Here is a 24,727-nt window from a genome sequence, read left to right as displayed (position 1 = left end):
AGGCAGATAGAGAGGAAAAGGGGTTCTTGGGAAGGTTTTGTTTCCTTTAAAGCAGCTCTAGAAACACTTCTTGTCTAGCCGGAAAGCCCTGGTTCTTAGAGCCAGGCTGGGAAGCTTTCCTATGCAAATCACAGCCATTAGAAACTGGATTCACCCAAACATGGTGATTCCCACCATTTTCTTCCTTGTCAACACATGTGCCTGGGGAAAAACCTGAAAGATGCTGTAGGAAGCTGAGAGCAGCAGCAACCCCACCCTTAAGCTTTCAGACATGACTGTGGACCACACGGTTAGATAGCCCATACTTCAGGGGCAGATGCTTTCTATTTTCTGAGGGAGTACCAGAGAATCCTGCTTCTACTATCAACCTTCCTGACTACTATATCCTTGGCTTTGAAAGGTTGTAGTGTAAAAGTTAATCACAGGAATTCGGTCATTCTTGACATACCCAACAGAGCCAAGAAACCAGGAGGGAAAACCACTCAGGGTGCAAAATACTGTTTCTAGAATGCAATTGAAATAGGCCGTATTATCTCATGGAACTAATATTTATGTTTTTTGAATAAACAGAAACTGACTCCCCCAGTCTTAAAACTCAAGGTAGTTACATTTGTTAATCTGAGTTCTTTTTTCAGGAAACCAACCATCAGGCCTCTAGATACTGTCAAGGAGCTGGAAGTTATATATCACTGAACTGGGACAGTGAGACATCAGACCCTTCACCCATTATGATTGCCTAACTGACCTCCTGCTTCCTGTTGACTAAATTATCTTTTTTACCCCTCCCTAATTCCTGTTTTCCACATTTCTTCCTGCTATATAAACCCCTAATTTTAGTTGGTCAGGGAGATGCATTTGAGAATGGTGTCCCATCTCCTCGGCTGCAGCACCTCATTAAATCCCGTTCCTTGGCAATACTTGTTGTCTCAGTGATTGGCTTTCTGTGTGGTGAGCCGCAGGATCTATACTGAATCCCTGGCATTTCAGTAACAAAATTCTCTGCAAGCTTCCCTGCTTTGGTTTATTGTAACCTGAAATCAAATTTACCCACAACTTCTGAAATAACTTAATATAATTCTAGGATTCAGTTTGACCACCACTGCTTACCAGTCTGAGCTTGCCAACTCCCAACCCTTACTACAGTCAATAAAATTTCTCAAAGAACAATAAGTAATAATTTCCCTTTTTCATAAAACTCTTTGTCCTTCCAACATATTGAAGACCATTGAGTTTTCCTGTATGCCCCATTTGGCAAAAAATTATTAGCAAATAAAAGATTAAATTTATCTCTACATTTTATTTAGACTTCAATACTTTAGACTCTAATTCTCTGTATTAAGACAATTCCTGCTTTGAATATCTATAGTGGCCTCTTCTCTGTTATATGAATTCCAACTGAAGCCATAAACCAGACTCCTCAGGTGTCATGATCTCTGTCTTTATTAAATCAGCAGAGGCATTTTTATGTCTGTGCAGCTGGGGCTGAGTAAAGAAAAAGAAATTGGGATGCAGAGGTGACTTCATATCCTCCTCTACCAACACCATCAGAGTGCGGCTGCATCTGAGGAACACTCTCAGCTGATGGAGGCATCAGGAGGAGCAGCTGGGGCAGCCCAGCCTCACATGTCTACTTCCCTGGGGGTTTATGTTTGGGTTTGTAACACTGTGGGAGGGTAACTATTATGCTGTTGACAGTAATAAGTTGCAAAATCTTCAGGCTGCAGGCTGCTGATGGTGAGAGTGAAATCTGTCCCAGATCCACTGCCGCTGAACCTCGATGGGACCCCACTTTGCAAACTGGATGCAGCATAGATCAGGAGCTTAGGGGCTTTCCCTGGTTTTTGCTGATACCATGCTAACCAGCTGCTAATGCTCTGACTTGCCCGACAAGTGATGGTGACTCTGTCTCCTACAGATGCAGACAGGGAAGATGGAGACTGGGTCATCTGGATGTCACATCTGGAACCTGAGATTGGAAACATAAAAACAAATGTCCACACAATTAATCATGCTGTAAGAAAAGTTCCCTGGAGGGCCAGGCGGTACAGAGCACACTGGGCTAGGTAAATTCCTAGTGTTCTCCTTCCTTACCTGGGAGCCAGAGCAGCAGGAGCCCTAGGAGCTGAGTAGGGACCCTCATGTCCATGCTGTGTCCTGACTGGGACTGACTCCTGCACAGGGTGTGACCAGCCTATTAAGAAGTCTTCAGGGCAGGAGGATGTGCTCTGAGAACATGCAAATGAGCAGAAGATGGGGCAGCCTGGGCACAGAGACAAGGCTGGCTCATCTCAGTAACTCAGCACCAGCTCAGTGTCCCCAGGTGTTCCAGGTAAGACCAGGGTAGAATAAATTTGTCTGCAGAGAATGTGTTTCCACTGGGGACTATTTTGTTATGACAGACATTTTTTAGGTATTTTTTTTTGACAATTTGAAATATTCCTCAGGAGTCAATGGAGTAATGTATTTCATTGGTGTATGGGGATTATTTAGGAGAATATTCTTGTTTGTACGAAATACATAATAAAATGTTAGACGGTATGATTCTCAGGTCTTCAAAAGACTCTCATATGATTCTGGTTAGAGAAGGGGTTACTTTGTCCTATACTTGGAACACTTCTGTGAGTTTAACATGATTCCTTTCTAAAAAAATTAAAAATAAAATTTATAGACATGATGCTATATATACATGTCAGTATTAGGTAATGGTGTTATGCCATTGTTCTTACCAGTATAAGATAAAGTAATTTACTACAGATACACAGAGATGATACCTTGTTTCCTCAATGCATGTAGCACTCACAGATCCACCATTATCAGGAGCTACAGGTCTCTTTAATACCCAGGGACTAAATGGGCTGCACCTTATTCTTGTTTTGGGCACCTTCATAGTCTACCTTCTTTTCTGCCATTGAGTATTATTTCCCAAAGTTCATCTCTCCTAGTGAGGGTGGTCACTGCATGGAGCATGTCCCTGCTATGCACCATCAATGACACTTTCCTCTTTTACATTTTGTCAGTGACTGGGGACATCATCATGACCCAGACACCAGCCTTCGTGTTACCATTTTTAGGAAAGAGACAGTCAATCTCTTATCAAGCAATTGCCTATGTACATGGAGAAAGCAGTTTGATCCAGATGCAACTGGAAATGATTTGCAATCATTATATCGCACTTATCTAATGTGCCCCAAAATATCCCAGTCTGGCTTAGTAGCAGGGGAAGTGGATCCAACTATATCAGCATCAGTGGGCTGCAGCCTAGGGCTGTACAAAATTTTACTGATGCCTGACTAGGGGAGCCAAATAACAGTGCTGTAGCCCGTGCACAAACCTTCCTGCTGCTTTGTAAGCTGCCTGAATTTTAAGGGACTTGGTTATATTGCAAGAAAGGAAGAAAGTTTCATTTGTCCTTTAAATGTTTGCTGAAAATAAACTGACAAAAGGAAGATTAATAATAGAAAAGGCAAAAAAAAATTCATTTAAAGTGCAGCAGGATATCATAGCAGGGTGATTACCCAGATAACTCAATGAGATCCAGTAGTTCATATTTCCTTTCTATTTAAGAGGGAATTGGGAATTGTAGGCAACCTGGAGAGAATAGATGAGAAAAGAAGTGCATCCTCAAAAGCACAGGCAATAGCCTGCCTGGATAAAGCATCAATTCCCAGTCTCTTCTATTTTTGATTCCTGTTTTGTGTTAATCTTCCCTGATACAAAAATTCTCATGAAGGATTTTTTTGACTATTGGTTTCCTTCTGGAGAATCTGCTTTTTGGCAGATAAGGGATGTTTAGGAGAAGCCTTTTTGTGCATTTGCTGCTTTCTAAATGCCTTTGGTTTTACATAATCATCATACAAATGCAGCATAGTTTGAGATGTTATTTTCTGGATTCCTTTACTTGCAACCCACCTGCCAAGATCCTGTTCCAGAGAAATGCAGCTACAGACTGAAAGAGCAGTTGACCCCTGAACAACATGGAGGTTGGGGCACTGACCTCGGGTGCACATGAAAACCTGTGTAGAACTTTTGCATTTCTAACTTAAGTACTAATAGCTTACTTTTGACTGCTAGCCTTAGTGATAAAATAAATAGTCGATTAACACTTTTTAAGTTATTTATATCATATACTCTATTATTCCAATAAAGTATGCTAAAGAAAAAAATGTAATTAAGTAAACCATAAAAATGAGAAAATATATTTGCTACTTATTAAGTACTTACTCACAGGTGACACACACAGAAGAAAATATAAGTGGATCTGCAAATTTCCAACCCAATTTATTCAAGGGTTAACTGTACCAGGATGAATGTAGGAGCCCCCATCTATAGTCTAGGGTTTTCCCTTTGCTGTACCTCTGCTCACTTCCAGTGGCAATATACATGTCTTATGTTCTTTACAGTCTTGGGCAGAGAACTCTGCCTGCATGCATTGCTGACCAAATGGCCTGGAATATGTATCTCTTGGGATAGTTCTATGGTTTGACTGTGTCCTCCAGAATCCACCTGTTGTAAAGTTAATTCTCAGTGTAACGGTATCGCCACGTGGGGCCTATTCGGATGTGTTTAGATCATGAGTGTGGTGCCCTCTAGTGGAATACATTAATGCCACTATAAACAGTGATTGTGGGGCTGGGATCTCTCTCTCGCTTCTGCTTGTCTGTCATGTTAAGACATGGCCTTCCTTCCTTTGAAGGACCCCAAACTCCAGGCATCATCTTGAAAGCAAAGAAAGCAGACCTGAACCTGCCCATGGCTTGAATTTAAATTTCCCATTCTCCAGAAGTGTGAGAAAATAAATTTGTGTTCTTTATGAATTACTCAGTGAAAAGGAATCTGTTACAGCAGCTTGAAATAGAACAAGAGAGACAGCTCACAATCAGTGAGGACAGGATGAGGTGTATACATACTTCAGCTTCCTCATCTCTCAGGTGGAACAGCCGGGAGGAATTAAGTCCATGTTTCCACAGGTGGTTGATCTTCAGTTCTCCTGAGTCAGGTGGGTTGTTGATGCGTCTTTTACAATTCATCTTCTGTTCCCTTCCTCACTTTCCTCCTTTTCTCCCAGCGTAAATTTGCTGCCTAAACAGGAATCCTCATTGCTGGTGGACCCAAACTAAGACAGCAAAAAAAAAAAAAAAAAAAAAAAAAAATCGTGAATCTTTTGTATGAGGGGTATTTCTCATCTGAACTCTAATAATTTCTTTTTCTTTGACATGTAGGAATATGCAAGAGGCACTTAATTTTTCTTTACCAATCTATTTCAGATTGAATTTGTGCAGTGGTTTTGTTTTTCTGTGTGTTAAAACCAAAAATTAAGTTGTAGGCCACCAACCAGCTGAATGGACTCCTCTTTTGGCAGAAAGCACTTCAAACAAATTTGAAAAACTAGATTAGGCCATGACTGGCAGGTGGGTTTAGATGTGCCTCATTATACTCTCCTCCCATTATACTCTCCTCCCAACTGACCAGCATTATCATTACAACAGAGATCTTTGGACTGATGAAACAGATACTTTTTAGCAATAAGATACCATACTCCAACATGACAGATAATAGGCCCTGGAGAAAATAAAAATATTTTATCCTAAAAATATTTCTTTGACATATTCTGAAGTGGCCCTGCAAAGCTGCCTGTTGTGGGGGAAATTTGCATTCTATAGAGAATCTCCTCCCCTTACTAAGTCTTTTCCAAAGAGTCTGACATTTTTTTCTAAGGTCTGATAATTAACATTCACCATCTACTTTATTTGCTACCCATAGGATTCATCTACATGACAAGAACCCCCCATTTTCTAGATGCAAGCATTTCTTTATGATGAATTCAACTCTTTAGGCAGAGCTTAACTCTTTCAACCAGTTGCCAATCAGGAAAGCTTTGAATCCACCTATGATCTGGAAACCCCTGCTTCAAGCTATCCCACCTTTCCAGGACAAACTAATGTGTATCTTATATATATTGATTTATGTCTTTGCCTGTAATTTCTGTGTTTCCGAAAGTGTATAAAACCAATGTACAATCCAACCACCTTGGGCACATGTTTGCAGGACCTCCTAAGGCTGTGTCACAGGCCATAAGCCATATATTTGGCAAAATAAACCTGTAAATTGATTGAGACCTGTCTCAGATAGTGTTTTGCTTACACTGGGTCACAAAATTTAAAAATGCCTAAACCGCAGCAGCCCGGCATTCCTCCAGGACCTCCTCCCCCAGGATCTTGCTTCAAGTGCTGGAAATCTGGCCACTGGGCCAAGGAATGCCCACAACCTGGGATTCCTCCTAAGCCGTGTCCCATCTGTGCAGGACCCCACTGGAAATTGGACTGTCCAACTCTCCTAGCGGCCACTCCCAAAGCCCCTGGAACTCTGGCCCAAGGCTCTCTGACTGACTCCTTCCCAGATCTTCTCAGCTTAGCCGCTGAAGACTGATGCTGCCCAATCGCCTTGGAAGCCTCCTGGACCATCACAGACACTTTGGGTAACTCTTACAGTGGAGGATAAGTCCATCCCCTTCTTAATCAGTGTGGAGGCTACCCACTCCACATTACCTTCTTTTCGAGGACCTGTTTCCCTTGCCGCCATAACTGTTGTGGGTATTGACGGCCAGGCTTCTAAAGCTCTTAAAACTCCCCAACTCTGGTGCGAACTTGGACAACATTCTTTTACGCACTCCTTTTTAGTTATCCTTACCTGCCCAGTTTCCTTATTAGGTCGAGACATTTTAACAAAACTATCCGCTTCCCTGACTATTCCTGGGCTACAGCCACACCTCATTGCCACCCTTTTCCTCACTTCAAAGCCTCCTTCGCATCCTCCCTTGTGTCTCCTTGCCTTAATCCACAAGTATGGGATACCTCTACTCCTTCCTTGGCAACTGATCATGCACCCCTTACCATCCCGTTAAAACCTAATCACTGTTACCACCCTGTTATCACCCACCTGTTACAACATGGCCTCTTAAAGCCTACAAATTCTCCTTACTGAGGGAAGAGAGAGACCCTCTCATATTTTTTTATATTGTTTTATACTCAGTACCTGTTTAAAGAGTAAAAAACAAGGAAGTGAAATCAGAAACAGGCAGCCTGGTGCCAGGCCCAAAACCAGGCCTGGGCCTGCCTGGCCTAAACCTAGTAGTTAAAAATCAACTCATGACTTAGCAACCAATGTTATCCATAGATTCCAGGCATTGTATGGAAGAACATTGTGAAACTCCCTGTTCTGTTCTGTTTGACTCTGACTACCAGTGCATGAAGCCCCTGTTACATACCCCCTAGATTGCTCAATCAATCACGACCCTTTCATGTAAAATCTTTAGTGTTGTGAGCCCTTAAACAGGACAGAAATTGTACACTCAAGGAGCTCGGATTTTAAGACAGTGGCTTGCCAATGCTCCCAGCTGAATAAAGCCCTTCCTTCTACAACTCGGTGTCTGAGAGGTTTTGTCCATGGCTCGTCCTGCTACATTACAACTCCCCTATCCTACCCATCCAGGAACCAGACAAATCTTACAGGTTGGGTCAGGATCTTTGCCTTATTAATCAAATCGTCTTTCCCATCCACCCTATAGTGCTAAATCTGTACACCTTCCTATCTTCAATACCCCCTTCCACAACTCACTATTTTGTTATTGACCTCAAAGACACCTTCTTTACTATCCCCTTGCATCCCTCCTCTCAGCCTCTTTTTGCCTTTACTTGCACTGACCGTGATACCCACCAATCCCAACAACTCACCTGGACTGTTCTGCCCCAAGGCTTCAGGGACAGCCCACACTACTTCAGCCAGGCCCTTTCTCATGATCTGCTTTCTTTTCGCCTGTCTGCCTCCCACCTTATTCAATATTTTGATGATCTTCTTTGCAGCCCCTCTTACCAACCTTCCCAGCAGGACACTATCCTGCTTCTTCAACATCTCTATTTAAAGGGGTACCGAGTATCCCCCTCCAAGGCACAAATTTCTTCCCCTAGTGTTAGCTATCTCGGTATAATCCTCCATCAACATACACATGCCCTTCCTGCAGACCGTGCTTAGTTAATTTCCCAGACCCCAATCCCCACCACCAAACAACAACTCCTTTCCTTCTTAGGCACTGTTGCATATTTCCGACTCTGGATACCAGGCGTTGCTATCCTAACCAAACCACTTTACAAGCTCACACAAGGTAACTTAACTGATCCCATAGACCCTAAGTCTTTTCCCCATTCTTCTTTTCACTCTCTCAAAAAGGCCCTGGAGACAGCTCCCAAACTAGCACTCCCCGACTTGTCCCATCCTTTTTCCTTACACACAGCTGAAATACAAGGCTGTGCTGCTGGAGTCCTCACACAGGAGCCAGGCCCACGACCTGTTGCCTTTCTATCAAAACAACTTGACCTCACAATTCTGGCGTGGCCCTCATATTTGCATGTGGCAGCAGCTTCTGCTGTAATACTTCTGGAAGCCCTCAAAATCACAAGCTATGCTCCACTTACCCTCTACAGTTCTCACAACCTTCAAGCATTAATATCCTCCTCACACCTTTCACACTTACTGTCTGCCCCTCGACTCCTCCAGCTCTATTCATCCTTTATTGAAACCCCAACAGTAACTATTGGCCATGGGCATGATTTCAATCCAGCTTCTCACTTATTACCCAACACAAGTCCTGAACCACATGACTGTATTTCCCTAATACACATAGCATCTTCCCCCTTTCCTCATATTTCTATTCTTCGAATTCAAAATCCAGACCACCCAATCAATTTTCACCAGCTAAAGCTGGATATGCTGTCATGTCCCACACCTCTATTATTGAAGCTGCTGCACTTCCTCCACCACTTCCCAACAAGCCAGACTGATTGCTTTAACTCGTGTGCTCTCTCTCTCTAAGGGAATGCACACTAACATTTATACTGACTCCAAATATGCTTTCCACATCCTCCATAACCATGCTGCCATCTGGGCTGAAAGAGGCCTCTTTACCACACAAACCTCTTCCATTATCTATGCCTCCCTAATAAAGGCCCCCCTTAAGGCTGCTCTCCTGCTGGCCAAGCCTGGAGTCATTCATTGTAAAGGACACCAGAAACCTACTTATCTTATTGCAAAAGGAAATGCCTATGCCGACAGGACAGCAAAAGAAATAGCCAATGCCTCCACACCCGCTAATATTCCAGCTTCCACTCCAGAGGGCCAGTATTTTTCTTCCTTATCTATCACTACCACCTACTCTTTTGAAAGCCTGCTCTACTAGTCTTTTCCAACTCAGGGCAAGTGGTTCTTAAATCATAGAAAATTCATTCTTCCTGCCTCACAAGCTCAGTCCATGCTTTCTTCCCTTCGTGACCACTTCCATGTGGGATACAAGCCTGTGGCTTGCCTCCTGTAGCCCCTCATCTCCTTCTCTTCATGGAAATCCATCCTTAAGACCATCACCTCTCAATGCTCTGTCTACCATGCCACCAGCCCCCATGGCTTTCTCAGGCCTCCTCCTTTTCCTACGCATCAGGCTCATGGATTTACTCCAACACAAGATTGGCAGATTGACTTCATTCATATGCCGCATGTCCATAAATTTAAATATCTCCTGGTTTGGATCAACACCTTCACTGGATGGGTCGAGACCTTTCCCACTATCTCTGAAATGCAGTCATTTCTTCCCTTCTAACAGATATAATTCCCTGATTTGGCCTCCCTACTTCTATTCAATCTGACAATGTTTCGGCTTTTATTAGTCAAATCCCCCAAGCTGTCTCTCAAGCTCTTGATATTCAGTGGAAACGTCATATCCCCTACTGTCCTCAGTCTTCAGGAAAGGTAGAAAGGACTAATGGTCTTTTAAAAACACACCTCATCAAGCTCAGCTTCCAACTTAAAAAGTACTAGACAGTATTTCTACCACTTGCCCTTCTCAGAAGTAGAGCCTGCCATCAAGATGCTACAGGGTACAGTCCATATGAACTTTTATATTGACTCACTTTCTTGCTTGGCCCCAACCTTGTTCCAGACACCAGCCCTCTGGGCAACTATCTTCCAGTCCTCCAGCAAGCTAGACAGTAAATTCTCCAGGCTGCTAATCTTCTCTTGCCTACTCCAGATTCCTAGCCATATGAAGACACCCTAGCTGAACAGTCAGTTCTTGTTAAGAGTCTGACCCCTCAAACTCTGCAGCCTCAATGGACTGGACCCTACCTAGTCATCTATAGCACCCCAACTGGTGTCCATCTACAGGACCTTCCCCATTGGGTTCACCATTCCAGAATAAAGCTGTGTCCATTGGACAGCAAGCCTGATCTCTCCTCTTCCTCCTGGAAGTCGCAAGTACTCTCCCCTACTTCCCTTAAACTCACTTGCATTTCTGAAAACAGTAATAACCCTTATGAACCTAATATGTCCCTTCATTCTATTAGGTCTATTCATTCTTACCCTACTTTTTGCAACAGGGCTTTACACCGTCACCCCCACTACTTGGACTTTGCCCCAAAAACTTGTCATCCCTATTATCTTCTGTCTAGTCATACTCCTATTCACCATTCTCAACTACTCATAAATGCCCTGCTCTTGTTTATACTGCCAATTTACACTGTTTCTCCAAACCATCACAGCTGATATCTCCTGTTCCTATCGCCAAACCACCACTCTTGACTCCCTCTTGGAGTGGATAGATGATCTTTGCTGGCAGGGGACACTCCAATACTTTCACCCTGATGAAGTCCTATTCTTTACTTTTATACTCACTCTTATTCTCATTTCCATTCTTATGCCACCCTCTCCCTCTCCCCAGCTATCTCCACCACACTATCAGTCTCACTCACTCTCTCCCAGCCATTTCTAATCCCTCCTTAGTGAACAATTGCTGGCTTTGCATTTCCCTTTCTTCCTGCGCTTACAAAGCTGTCCCCTCCTTACATACCTACTGGGCAACATCTCCTGTCTCCGTACATCTCTGAACTTCCTTTAACAGCCCTCACCTTTACCCTCCTGAAGAACTTCTTTACTTTCTAGACCGGTCCAGCAAGACCTCCCCAGTCATTTCACATCAGCAAGCTGCTGCCCTTCTTCGCACTTACTTAAAAAACCTTTCTCCTTATATCAACTCTACTCTCCCAATATTTGGACCCCTCACAACACAAGCTACTATTCCTGTGGCTACTCCTTTATGCATCTCTCGGCAAATACCCACTGGAATTCCCCTGGGTAGCCTTGCATCTTCTCGATGTTCCTTCACTCTTGATCTCCAAAGCCCAGCTACACATGTCACTGAAACAATTGTGGCTTTCCAGCTCCATATTACAAATAAGCCCTCTATCAATACTGACAAACTTAAAAACATTAGCAGTTATTATTGCTTAGGAAGACATTTACCCTGTATTTCACTCCATCCTTGGCTGCCTTCCCCTTGCTCTTCAGACTCGCCTTCCAGGCCCTCTTCTTGTTTGCTTATACCCAGCCCCGTAAATAACAGTGAAAGGTTGCTCATAGACACTCGACACTTTCTCTTACACCATGAAAATCAAAACTTCCCCTCTACGCAGTTACCCCATCAGTCCCCATTACAACCTTTGATGGCTGCCGCACTAGCTGGATCCCTAGGAGTCTGGGTACAATACACCTCTTTTATTACTCCTTCTCATCTTTTCACTTTGCACCTCCAGTATTGCCTTGCACAAGGTCTCTTCTTCCTCTGTGGATTCTCTACCTACATGTGTCTATCTGCTAATTGGACAGGCACATGCAAACTAGTTTTCCTTAGTCTCCAAATTCAGTTTGCAAATGGGACCAAACAGCTTCTTGTTCCCCTCATGAAACTGACATGATAAAAAAGTGTTATTCCACTAATTCCCTTACTTGTCGGTTTAGGACTTTCTGCCTCCACTATTGTTCTCGGAACTGGAATAGCAGGCATTTCAACCTCTGTCACAACCTTCTGTAGCCTCTCTAATGACTTCTCTGCTAGCATTGCAGACATATCACAAACTTTATCAGTCGTTCAGGCCCAGGTTGAATCTTTAGCTGTGGTTGTCCTCCAAAACTGCCAAGGCCTTGGCTTACTGCTGAAAAAGGAGGACTCTGTGTATTTTTAAATGAAGAGTATTATTTTTACCTAAATCAATCTGGCCTGGTATATAACAACATAAAAAATATAAGGATAGAGCCCAAAAACTCACCAACCAAGCAAATAATTATGCTGAACCTTCTTAGGCACTCTCTAATTGCATGTCCTGGGTCCTCCCAATTCTTAGTCCTTTAATACCTGTTTTTCTCCTTCTCTTATTCAGACCTTGTGTCTTCCGTTTAGTTTCTCAATTCATACAAAACCGCATGCAGGCCATCACCAATTATTCTGTATTACAAATGCTCCTTCTAACAACCCCACAATACCATCCTTTACCTGAAAATCTTTCTTCAGTTTAATATCTCCCACTCTAGGTTCCCATGCCACCCGTAATCCCACTTGAAGCAGCCCTGAGAAACAATGCCCATTCTCTCTCCATACCACCCCCAAAAATTTTTGCCACCCCAACACTTCACCACTATTTTGTTTTGTTTTTCTTATTAATATAAGAAGATAGGAATGTCAGGTCTCTGAGCCCAAGTTAAGCCATCATATCCCTTGTGACCTGCACATATACATCCAGATGACCTGAAGCAACTGAAGAACAACAAAAGAAGTGAAAATAGCCAGTTCCTGCCTTAACTGATGATATTCCACCATTGTGATTTGTTCCTGCCCCACCCTAACTGATCAATTAACGTTGTGACATTCCTTCTCCTGGAAAATGAATCTCAGGAGCTCCCCTAGAGAGCACCTTGTGACCCCTGACCCTGCCCACAAGAGAACAACCCCCTTTAACTGTAATTTTCCACTACCCTACCCAAATCCTACAAAACTGCCCCACCCCTATCTCCCTTTGCTGACTCCTTATTCGGACTCAGTCCGCCTGCACCCAGGTGATTAAAAAGCTTTATTGTTCACACAAAGCCTGCTTGGTTGTCTCTTCACACACACGTGTGTGACAGTTTACAGCCCTACTGACACCTTAACATTAGCTGAGTGAGACTTCTGACACAGGGTACTATATTTATTTGTGTGAAGCCAATAAGACTGTGGTGATTTAAACAGCAGTGTTGGAAACTAATGCAAGGGGAAGAGACGTCTTTCACCTCACTGAGAGCGTAGTTGTCCTCTGTTCCTTGACATATTTCCACCTTGTTATCTGGTGTCAATTATGACATATTTTCTAGTATTTAAAGAAAAGATCTGCTACCCTAAAATTCTATGTCCAGTAAAAGTATTATTTAGAAATGAAGGACAAATTGAGAAGTCTTCAGTTGTAGGAAAACTAAGAGTATTTGCTGCTAGCAGATCCACTTTAAACATAGGCAAAATGAGCCCTAGGAAGGTAAAACTAAAGATAAAGAGGGTATATTAAATAATGTTAGGGACAAAAGACTACAAAAATGAGAAGATAGATGGATATAATGCATTGCTAAATCATGTGTGATAGTTGTATCAAAGTTGTAATACTGTTTTGTTCCTAATATATGCAGATAAATTACTTTTAAAAAACAATCTATTTACAATGCGGGAGGAAACATGACATAAAAAAGGTAAAATGCTATATTTATTTTAAATGGTAATATATTGACACCAACATACTGTGAGAAGCTATGCATATAAAGGAAATACCATGACAACCAATTTGAAAATCATTATAAAAAGAGATACCCTAAAATTAGGTAAAATTAAAATGAAATCATAAAAATGTTCAAGTAACCCAAAAGAAGGCAGCAAAAAGAAAACAGAGAAGCAAAAAAAGATACAGCAAAAGAGTAGAGTGCAGATTTAAATTTTAATATATCAATATCAATATATTAAATATGCAAATTATGAAATTTTGAAAAAGACAACAATTGATGAATAAAAAGAAATGTCCCAACTGTGTGTTGTCTACAAGACACTCACATCAAATATAACAGTATAAGTAGTTGAATATAAAAGGAAGGAAAATGGTATACTATGCAAACATTAATAAAAAGAAAGAATCAGTAACAAATACTAATATCAGATAAAGTAGATTACAGAGCTGAAGAATGTTACCAGGGACAGAAAGGTACATTACATAATGAAGAAAGTCATTTTGGAAAGAAGACAGAGTAGTTCTAAGTGCGTAGACACCCAGCAACAGAGAGATATAGTGCATGTGGCAGAAACTAACAAAACAATTACATACGGAGACTTCAAAACCCCTTGTTAATCTTTGATAGGACAACTGGACAGAAAATCGGCAAGGATTTAGAAGGACTCAACAATATCATCAACCCACGAGATCTAACTGACATTTATAGAACACTCCAACCCATGACAATAGAAGTTCACATTTTTTTCTTCCAAGTGCCCACAACATATACCAAGATAGGACATATCCTGCCCACATAACCTCTCAACATATTTGCAATAATTAAAATCATAGTGAATGTGTTCTCTGACCATGGATCAAACTAGAAATCAATACTGAAAATGTAACCCCCAAATTTTCAAATATATGGGAACTATACAATATTTCTCTTTCCAAAGAACCAGCCTTTGGTTTGCCTGGTGTTCAGTGTCACTTTTTCTGTTTGCAGTTTTATTGATTTCTGCCCTAATATTTATTATTTATTTTGCTCATGTTCTACTTCAGATTTAAATTGCTCCTCTTTATGTAGTTTCATAAGGTGGAAGCTGAGATTATTGGTTTTATCCCTTTTATTTTCTGAAAAACACTCATATGCATATGTTTATCTATGTGCATACACATGCAGAAATATGTGCAGATGCATATGCATACGTGTGGTTTTAACACCATAAATTACCCTGTGAGCACTGCTGAATACCTATGCGTATTTTCTTTCCTCTGAGCTCAAACTCCACTCACTTGCAAACCTGGCCACTTAATCTGCGTGTTCATTAGTGTCTCAATCTAGAATTGAGCAAAAATAACAACAACTTTCATTTTATCTCAACTTTCTTGACCGCTAATACATTTAACATCAGTAAGTCAGAATCTATTTAATAGATTAAGGCCAAAGCTGCTAGGCCACTCCTAATCTGACTCTTCTCACACCAAGGAGTGTAATTGACATTGATTTAAAAATATGATATTATCTGCCTATGTCTCCAACAATCTTCACTGCCCCAAAACTAGTTTATGCCAGGATTCACTTTGCCCAGATGAGCATCTCTTCTGCTTCTCACAGCCCAATTAGAGTCATTACTCTGCTAAAAAATAAATATGACCATGGGGGTACTTTGCTTAAAAAAATTCCCAGAATGTCCTGCTGTACTTAGAAAGCATTTGCTCCCCAAACAGAAAATGAAGGCCTTATTAATTTCACACCAGTCTTATGTGGTGATCTTTAAGACACTGAGAGAAAATGGCTCTGATCTGCCCTCTCACAAACTTTCTCTTTTTTCCCTTGGTTAAGTCACTCTCCTCATAGTGCCTTTCTCTGTCCTTCACATGTTCATACTGTGTTCCTTCTAAGAGCCTTGATTGTCATGAACCTTGGTGCCCTTCAGAAACTTCTCTTCAGGTCGGTTGTTCTCCTCATCCAGGTCAGTCACCTCCTCAGAAAAAGTAGCCTCTACCTCCCCAACTAACTGACTCCTTTTCTTCATTAACCACTTCTTCTTCCCTTGCCATTTTTTTCCTTTATGACCCTTAACTTTTTCTACAATCTTTTTGTTGATTTATGTTTAATTAGACATGGCCTTTTTTTCACCAGAAAAGATATAGGTAAATGAGAGCCAGACACTGACTTTCTCAGGGGTGCAGCCTAGATATATTCCTGGTCCAGCATAGTTGCTCAATTAACACTTTATTGAATGAATGAATGAATGAAAAGTTAATGAGCAAGAAACTCTCGAAGACATAATCAACACTCGTGACCTATACACATTGAAAACAACCCACTGAATGTAAAACATGGATTATTCTGAGTAATGAGAAGTTTGAATAGCAGTGTGCTGCTCTTCATAGTCAGAAAGAATGAGAGGAAATAGAAGGAAGAAATTGTTTTCTCGGCTGTATTTTGCATTTGCTGGGGAGATAAGGAAGACATCCAAAGTCCATGATAATCAGGTATGAGTATTCTTATCTTTTTTAAAAAACAAGCAAATAGGCTTTGCAGTCACAAAAAATTGCAATAATTGGGACTACACTATCACTTAACTCTATTGCCTCCTGTTCGCAAAAACAGGTTGTATTAGTTAACTCTTCTTGGAAAACAAACCAGCTCCAAACAAAATGCCATAAAATGAGCATGTACAGTACTCCCTCAGTATCCACGGGAAATAGTTTCCAGGATACCCTGCAGACATTCCAATTTTTGGAGACTCAAAACCTTTACGTAAAATGCACAATATTTGCATATAACCTACACATATCCTCCTGTACATTTCACACCATCTCTAGCCTCCTTATAATACCTAGTACGATGTCTACACATGACTTAACCTGTGTAGATTCATCCAAGTGTTACTCAGCACATGGCGAAGTCAAGTTTTGCTTTTTGGAATTTTGTGGAATTTTTTTCAAAATATTTTTGATCCAGGATTAGTTGAATCCATGGGTGCAGTTCCCATGGATAGAGGGCTGACTGTACAGCTCCTTATAATTCTGAGGGTCAGCTCTGTGGTTCTTCCATTCTGGGCTGTCTGGACTGACCTCTGCTGAGTCCGCTCATGTGTCTGCAGTTACCCTGTGGTTCAGTTGTGACTGGATGGTCTGATGTGACTTCTTTAACCTATCTGGAAGCTGGTTTGATGTGCAGGTTTGACAACATTTGGTATCGGTTTACATGGGTCAGGAAGATGGGTCCTATTCCCCAACCTCTATTAGGTTTGTTCCCAGATCAACTCTGGGGTTCAAGTCTATTCATTGTGGGTTGTTTGGGAGAAATTCTACGTGAACGAAGCTGAACTGCTGTCATTGATTGCTGTTAGTAGTTATTGTTATCCTCTGAAATGCATCTTATATAACCAAGATCTCCCCAGGGTGGCCCAACAGTACAGCTCAGCTCAGCCCATCCTGTCACTTCGCTGGATGACTGCAGGTGTGAGAAAGGCAATGTGCTCAGTTACAGGAGAGGCAGGGGCCCACCCTGGGGCTGAAACCTGCAGACACAGCGTTCACACAGCTTCTTTGCAAAATACAAAGACTTCATTTTCTTTATACTTAAGATAGTTATACATTTTTTATAATGTCCGTATGCTATTTAACTAATTTTAATTTTCAGAACTGGATGTATTTATTATTTCTGTGTTAGGTGCTCTTAGTCACTTATGGCAAGAGTGAGTTAATAGAGACAACATACAGATTAGCCATGGAACAATAGAGAAGTGTGTGTATTCAGATAGGATAAATATCAAAGGGGTGACAAATACATTCTTTTGAGAAGCAGATTCTCATAGATCACCACCAGTCAAGGTCCACATTCAAGGTGCAGTGGCGTGTCAGTCACATTGTGCAAATGGTCAGCTCTGCACATTAAACTTGGCTAGCACATTGCGGGGCCAAAATTACCTGTAAAGATATGGGGAAAATAAACCATCATGGAAATAATAATTTGAAGGAGTTCTCAGTTATTTATACTTGGATATAAAGCAAAACGCTACAATGAATGAAGCTACAACCTAAAAACTTTAAGCCTTTTAAAGAGGTTTCTTTTTGTCAGGGTATTTCTCAGCAAATAATGATAAAAAATTTATGGATAAACTACTTGCATAATTAGCCACAATAAATCCCTTCCCTGCACTCATGCTTTGGTCGGCCTCATTCTAAATGGATGCAGGTGTTGCCCATGTGTCTTGCTCAGGCCAATAGGATAATAGCAGATGTGACACAAGTGGAGTCTTGGAAAGGGCTTGCACATCGAAGCTTTCCTCTCTCGCGCAGTGCTTGGAAACCCTAAGGTCACAATGAGAATAAGCCTCTGCCCATCTACAGTCAATGTCAGTGGCATGGCTGCTCTTAGGTCTACTATTTGTTCTTAAAATGTGTGCTAAGTTTGTTATGGCCATGTAACAAATTACCACAAATTTATCAGCTTAAGACTATACCCATTTATCATCTCTCAATTTCTGAGTCAGCAGTTGGCACATGGCTTTGTTGGGTCCTGCCAATTGGATTTCACAAGACTGTGCCACAGTACAGATTGGGCTTCATTCTCACCTGTGAGTCCCCTGAGAACATAGATACTTTAGAGCTCTTTCAGGTAGTTGCAGAGCTCATTCCTTAGCATTTCTATTACTCAGGGCTTCAATTTCTAACTGGCTCTTGGCTCAAGGCTGCTCTCAGGTCCAAGAGGCTGTGGACAATTCCCTGCCATGTGATGCTCACACAGGCAATGCCCACATGCTTCGTTGCTTGTTCAAGGCCAGCAGAAGGTTCCAGAGAGTGTCTCTTTCCAGTCTGCTATGACAGAGGCTTATAGAATACAATAATTGGAAAGACATCTCATAACCTATGACATACCGTATGGATTAGAAGCAAGTCTAGGTTTTGCCTGTTCTCTGTGGAGGTAGATTATACAATTGTGTGATTCACTGGGGAGAGGGTTCTGCTAGGGTATTCTGGCATCTTTAGTTTCCTCGAATATCAGGTACTTGTACTGAGTGTGAAATCTGTCCTGCATCTACTGGCATTGACTAGTCCTGTGACCCCTGGGAACATCTTAGGAAGCATACTTTGTAAGAGAGGTTTTAGGGTAACCTAGCTCCTATTGGAAGCATAACATTTGCAAAATATCCTAATCTTTGTGATTTCTAACATGTCCTCAAGGTTCCTTAATTGCAACTATCATAAGCCAATTATCTCTAAATATCTGCAAAATTTATGTTTAATAGTAGGAAAATGATTTATTAAGGAGTCTATTAAACAAGACTCAGGGAAATGATGTCAACACCCAATTGCTGCTGCCCACTGCTAGACCATGTGAGACAATTTTCATGAACAATAGAACAGATACTGCATGCTAGACACTGCTGTGAGCACCACTGGCCTGCTACCTCTAGAAATGTTTGCAGAATGACGGCAATTGCTATGAGTCTCAAAATATAATTTTTTTTATTATACTTTAAGTTCTAGGGTACATATGCACAACATGCAGGCTTGATACATAGGGATACATGTGCCATGTTGGTTTGCTGCACCCATCAACTCATCATTTACATTACGTATTTCTCCTAATGCTATTCCTCCCACTGCCCCCGACCCCATGACAGGCCCCAGTGTGTGATGTTCCTCACCCTGTGTCCAAGTGTTCTCATTGTTCAATTCCCACCTATGAGTGAGAACATGAGGTGTTTGGTTTCCTTTCCTTGTGATAGGTTACTGAGAATGATGGTTTCCAGCTTTATCCATGTCCCTGCAAAGGACATGAACTCATCCTTTTTTATGGCTGCATAGTGGTCCATGGTGTATATGTGCCACATTTTCTTAATCCATTCTATCTTTGGTGGCCATTTGGGTTGGTTCCAAGTCTTGCTATTGTGAATAGTGCCACAATAAACATACATGTGCATAGTACCATGATTTAAAATTCTTTGGGTATATACCCAGTAATGGAATTGCTGGGTCAAGTGGTATTTCCAGTTCTAGATCCTTGAGGAATTGCCACACTGTCTTCCACAATGGTTGAACTAATTTACACTCCCACCACCAGTGTAAAAGCTTTCCTATTTCTCCACATCCTCGCCAGCATCTGTTGTTTCCTGACTTCTTAATGATTGCCATTCTAATTGGCGTGAGATGATATCTCACTGTGGTTTTGATTTGCATTTCTCTGATGACCAGTGATGAGCATTTTTCATGTGTCTGTTGGCTGCATAAATGTCTTCTTTTGAGACGTGTCTGTTCATATCCTTTGCCCAATTTTTGAGGCGGTTATTTGTTTTTTTTCTTGTAAATTTGTTTGGGTTCTTTGTAGATTCTGGATATTAGCCCTTTGTCAGATAGGTAGATTGCAAAAATTTTCTCCCATTCTGTAGATTACCTGTTCATTCTGATGGTAGTTTCTTTTGCTGTGCAGAAGCTCTTTAGTTTAATTAGATCCCATTTGTCTATGCTGGCTTTTGTTGCCATTGCTTTGGTGATTTAGTCATGAAGTCCTTGCCCATGCCTACATCCTGAATGGTACTTCCTAGGTTTTCTTCCAGGGTTTTTATGGTTTTAGGTCTAACATTTAAGGCTTTAATCCATCTGAATTAATTTTTGTATAAGGTGTAAGGAAAGGATCCAGTTTCAGCTTTCTACATATGGCTAGCCAGTTTTTCCAGCTCCATTTATTAAATAGGGAATCCTTCCCCATTTCTCGTTTTTGTCAGATTTGTCAAAGATCAGATGGCTGTAGATGTGTGGTGTTAATTCTGAGGCCTCTGTTCTGTTCCGTTGGTCTATATATCTGTTTTGGTACCAGTACCATGCTGTTTTGGTTACTGTAGCCTTGTAGTATAGTTTGAAGTCAGGTAGTGTGATACCTCCAGCTTTGTTTTTTTTGCTTAAGATTGTCTTGGCAATGCGGGCCCTTTTTTGGTTCCATATGAACTTTAAGGTAGTTTTTTCCAATTCTGCGAAGAAAGTCACTGGTAGCTTGATGGGGATGGCATTGAATCTATAAATTACCTTGGGCAGTATGGCCATTTTCACTATATTGATTCTTCCTATCCATGAGCACGGAATGTTCTTCCATTTGTTTTGTGTCCTCTTTTATTTCATTGAGCAGTGGTTTGTAGTTCTCCTTGAAGAGGTCCTTCACATCCCTGTAAGTTGGATTCCTAGGTATTTTATTCATTTTGACTTAATCTGTGAAGTGTATTTAAATTCTCATTCTATAGAAGAAAAATCCAAAGTAATTGGAAAAGAGAAATCTTGCTATGAGATACACAGTTCTTAAGTTTCAAAGCAGAGATTATCTCTCAGATATTCTGGCTTATACAATTTTCAGTACACTGCAAGACAGAAGATGTGAAGACAACACTACCCAATTGGCCTTGCACTTGCTTAGCTCGCTGTTAACTAAGTTCACTGTAAAGAAAAAATGATTACAATAAAACACATTGTCAATGAACTGTCACAAATAAATACATCTTTAGAACCACATCCAAAATCCAGACATAGAACATTTCTATAACTCCAAAACATTTTCACCCACTCTTTTGAAATCAACTTGCTTTCCGCCTCACAGATCAGGGAATTTTGATCTGCTTCTTGTCAGTACAGATTTCATTTTCCTTGTAAGAGTTTCACATAAATGAAATATAGGATGCACTCTTTTGAGTCTGGTGACTTTTGTGCAGCATGACTGTTTCTCAGATTCATTCAGATGTCCTTTGTTCTAATTATGTGCTCCTCTTTATTTTTGAGCATTATTTAACTGTTCAGTAATTTTATGATGGATCCCTTCATCTATTGATTGCCGTGTGGGTTGTTTCCACTTTGGGCTATTATAGATAAAGTTGCTATGAATGTTCTTGAACAAGACTTTGCATGAACATATGTCTTCATTTCTTTTGGGCTAATACCTAGGCGTGTAGTTGCTGTGTTTTTCAGTAAGTGTTTAATACTCTGTCCGACTTTACCCAAAGAGGCTATAATATTTTACATGTCCACCAATAACTTATTATAGCTCCACACCCTCCAAAATGTTTCAATTTTTTTTTTAAGATTTCACCTAATTGTCACTCAACAGTAACCAGAATAGCTAGTGATTATTAAGCTATGTTTTTCTCCCATTTTTCTTGTCAATTTGGGGAATTGATGTGTTACAGGATATTGAGAACAGAATCAATACTGTCCTAGTTCCCTATCAAACACTTTTATCAAGCCATAATATTTAGGATGGTAACATGATATATAAAGGGAGTGTTGGAGTAGTAACAAGTATTTTCAATACTTATTATACTCCATAAAGCAATATATCTTCAATGAAATGGTGTTTAACTAGACTTAGGATAGAAAGGTTCTCATCTCAACCCTAGTATTCAATATTAGCAAAAGTTTGAGGAAAAAAAATATCCAGTAACATAAGCCAGAGAGTGTTTTGCCTATTAAGTAGCACTGCAACACTGATGCTCTTCTAATGCCAGGCCTTCACAATAATTTCCACTCAGAACATTTGGTTGCCTCCTTGCCTTGTTCTCCTTATGGGACTTCATGCTGAGGGCATGTGGCATCACAGAGGGAGCAGTGCACTTGGGTGCAGAAATATAGCTTAGGAGATTGTCTGGCCTTAGAGGTGGCTGCAATGGAATACACATTTTCAAGGAAGTTCCCCGTTAAACCTCCTGGTAAACTGTTAGTTAAGACCAGCTGCGGGGATTTATCCCCGTCATCCTAGATGTTTGCAATATCAAGTAGGGAGGGTAGCAGAAATCTAGGAGTTCAAGACCAGCTTGGAAAACATAGGGAGAACCCTCATCTCTAGAAAAAAAACACTGTTAAGATGTGGTGTGAACAATGGCATTTCTAAGTGATTATTTATTAACATTTGCTCAGAAAATTAGAAAATAGAACGATGTCTTCTGATCCAATAATATCATAATAAAGATGTGAAGTTTTTAAACTATGGTAAGTATAGAGAACATAAAATTGCCCATCGTAGCCGTTTTTAAGTGTACAGGGCAATGGCATCAAGTATAGTCACATTGTTGCACTAACATCAATAATATCTATCTCCAGAACTCTTTCCATCTTGAACTGAAAGTCCATAGCCATTAAATGACAACCCCCTCCCCGTTTCCCCTGCTCCCAGTCCCTGGCAACCTGCAATCAAATTCTTTCTCTATGACAGTGACTACTATGAAGCAGGTTCACTTTGCCCTGTACCAACTTACCAGAGTCCAGAGAGACAGAACAATCACACACAACAACTTACAAGAATCTGTTTAGTATTTACAGGTGGCCAGCAGGGGACTGCAGAAGCCAAGGATTCATTGTGGGTCTTTACCCTGAGGCACAGGTATGTGGGGCTGATGGAATCTTGACTGTGTGTACCCCACTTGGACCAGAGCTAAGGAACCCCAGAAAGAAGATGCTCTGGGTTTTAAACCCTGGTGTCACAGGACACATGGAGCTAAAGTACTGGAGGACTTAAGTACAGGAGGACAGTACTAGAGGGAGCTGGAACAGAAGCCAGTCTGTTCTGACCTGTCCCTCCCTATTTCAGAATGTTACATTTCCAGCACATTCTACAATTATTCTTGAGAAGTGTAAGAAAGAGAGTGGGGAAAACCAAGTGAGTCCAGGACCATCAGAGGACTGTAGTGAAGTCATCCCCCAATACAGACATCCCCCTTAGAAAGCTATTCCATTTTATATGCCTACCAACCACCCTGAACGGGAGGCGGAGGTGTGTCTTGTCAGACTGATGAAGCACCTTGATTAACACAATCTCAAAGCAACGTCATTGAGCCAGAGCCAGAAATGATTTCACTGGGCCAATGAAAACTACTACCTGAGGCAGGATGATCAGGCCTACCTGAAGCAGTTATGTAGCCCAGGATCCCATGATGGACAGAAGAATTAGCTAAAAGGGTGGGAGAAGAATCCACCAGGTGGGATTTTCTGAATCTGCAGAATCCATTTTCTGCAATTATGAGCTTGTTTCCAGATCTCCTCTACTTGAATTTTTAGGATACCTGGGGTGTTTATCCAGGTACAGCAGGAGGTGTTGGAAATTGTATACAATCCTCCCAGTTGGGATTTTTTAAAAGTCTAGAGCAACACCATTATCTTAAACATCCTTCTAGCTGGAGTTAAGGGATGTCTGCTGGGCTACCAAGGCAGTGGCTATGGAGGAGGAGCAATATCTGCCATAGTCAGGGACAAATTTCTCATCATTTCATTTTTTTTCATGAGCACTGACTCCTATACGTAGTACCAAAAATATCATAAAAGACATAAACCTATCATCTGTTGTACCTTCTGGCAAGTCCCTAGTAAGTCTGAGGTACAGCTTTGGGCTGCAGGCTGAATGGTTCACATAATTCCAAGAAGTAATATCCAGAGACAACCCCGACATGCCCAACATTCAGAATCTCACCATCCCACAGTTATCCAGAGATGGCATCACACATCCTGCATTTTGATTACTCCCAGACCACCTACAGAGAAAGATGTAGCCTTTGGTGCATACAGCCCCCTTTCTCCCATTTTTGTTCAATCACCCAGTCATGGTTATGCTGGTATTGGTGTGTTCATTAGCCAAGTCTCACTGATGGCAGAGTTGCATGAGCAAAGTTTTACTCATACAATATTGTCTGTAGACAAAGGGCTAGCATTAGTCCAGTCCTTGTTTTTGTCATTGCCATTGAGACATTTCTCATCTGTGCAATCAAAAAACTATGGTGCATCAAAATATTAGTCCAGCAATGTTTTTCTTAGTTGTCATCATGACGTTTGCCAGAGGCAATTAAGTTAAACAGGGGCGCCTCCAATTTCCTCCCACGTGGCAGGTGTCGGATCCTCACATCGTGGGCCAGTGCTTGGGTCCTTTTGATGTACACCATAGTATTAGGAATGTTGGTGTGATTTACCCTTGGTAGAATGAAAGGGAACCTCTAGTCAATGACAGAAGGAGGTCAAGAATGGGAGATTCACTACTTTGAAAGATTACCCTTGGTGACATAAAATAAGCTAACCAAGACGTTATGCTTCCAGACCTTTGCTGCCTCATTCTTGCCAAAATGCAGCCTCACAGGTTAGTGCAT

The 24,727-nt window shown here is 41.2% G+C and overlaps 1 protein-coding gene and 1 gene segment (V, D, J or C); both read right to left on the bottom strand.

Moving 5' to 3' along the window:
- Positions 1-24,727, bottom strand: part of LOC129026546 (immunoglobulin kappa light chain) — a 412,603-nt gene that overhangs the window by 370,964 nt on the left and 16,912 nt on the right. The gene's annotated exons all lie outside the window — the stretch shown is intronic.
- On the bottom strand, positions 1,627-2,167 carry LOC129029992 (immunoglobulin kappa variable 1-12-like). The segment is given in 2 exon segments: positions 1,627-1,966; positions 2,092-2,167. Coding segments are annotated over 2 exon segments (378 nt in total).

The sequence above is a fragment of the Pongo pygmaeus genome, chromosome 12 (genome assembly GCF_028885625.2).
Source record: "Pongo pygmaeus isolate AG05252 chromosome 12, NHGRI_mPonPyg2-v2.0_pri, whole genome shotgun sequence".
Lineage (NCBI taxonomy): Eukaryota > Metazoa > Chordata > Mammalia > Primates > Hominidae > Pongo > Pongo pygmaeus.
The sequence above is the reverse complement of the archived record's forward strand: the minus strand, read 5'-3'. Positions and strand labels throughout refer to the sequence as shown.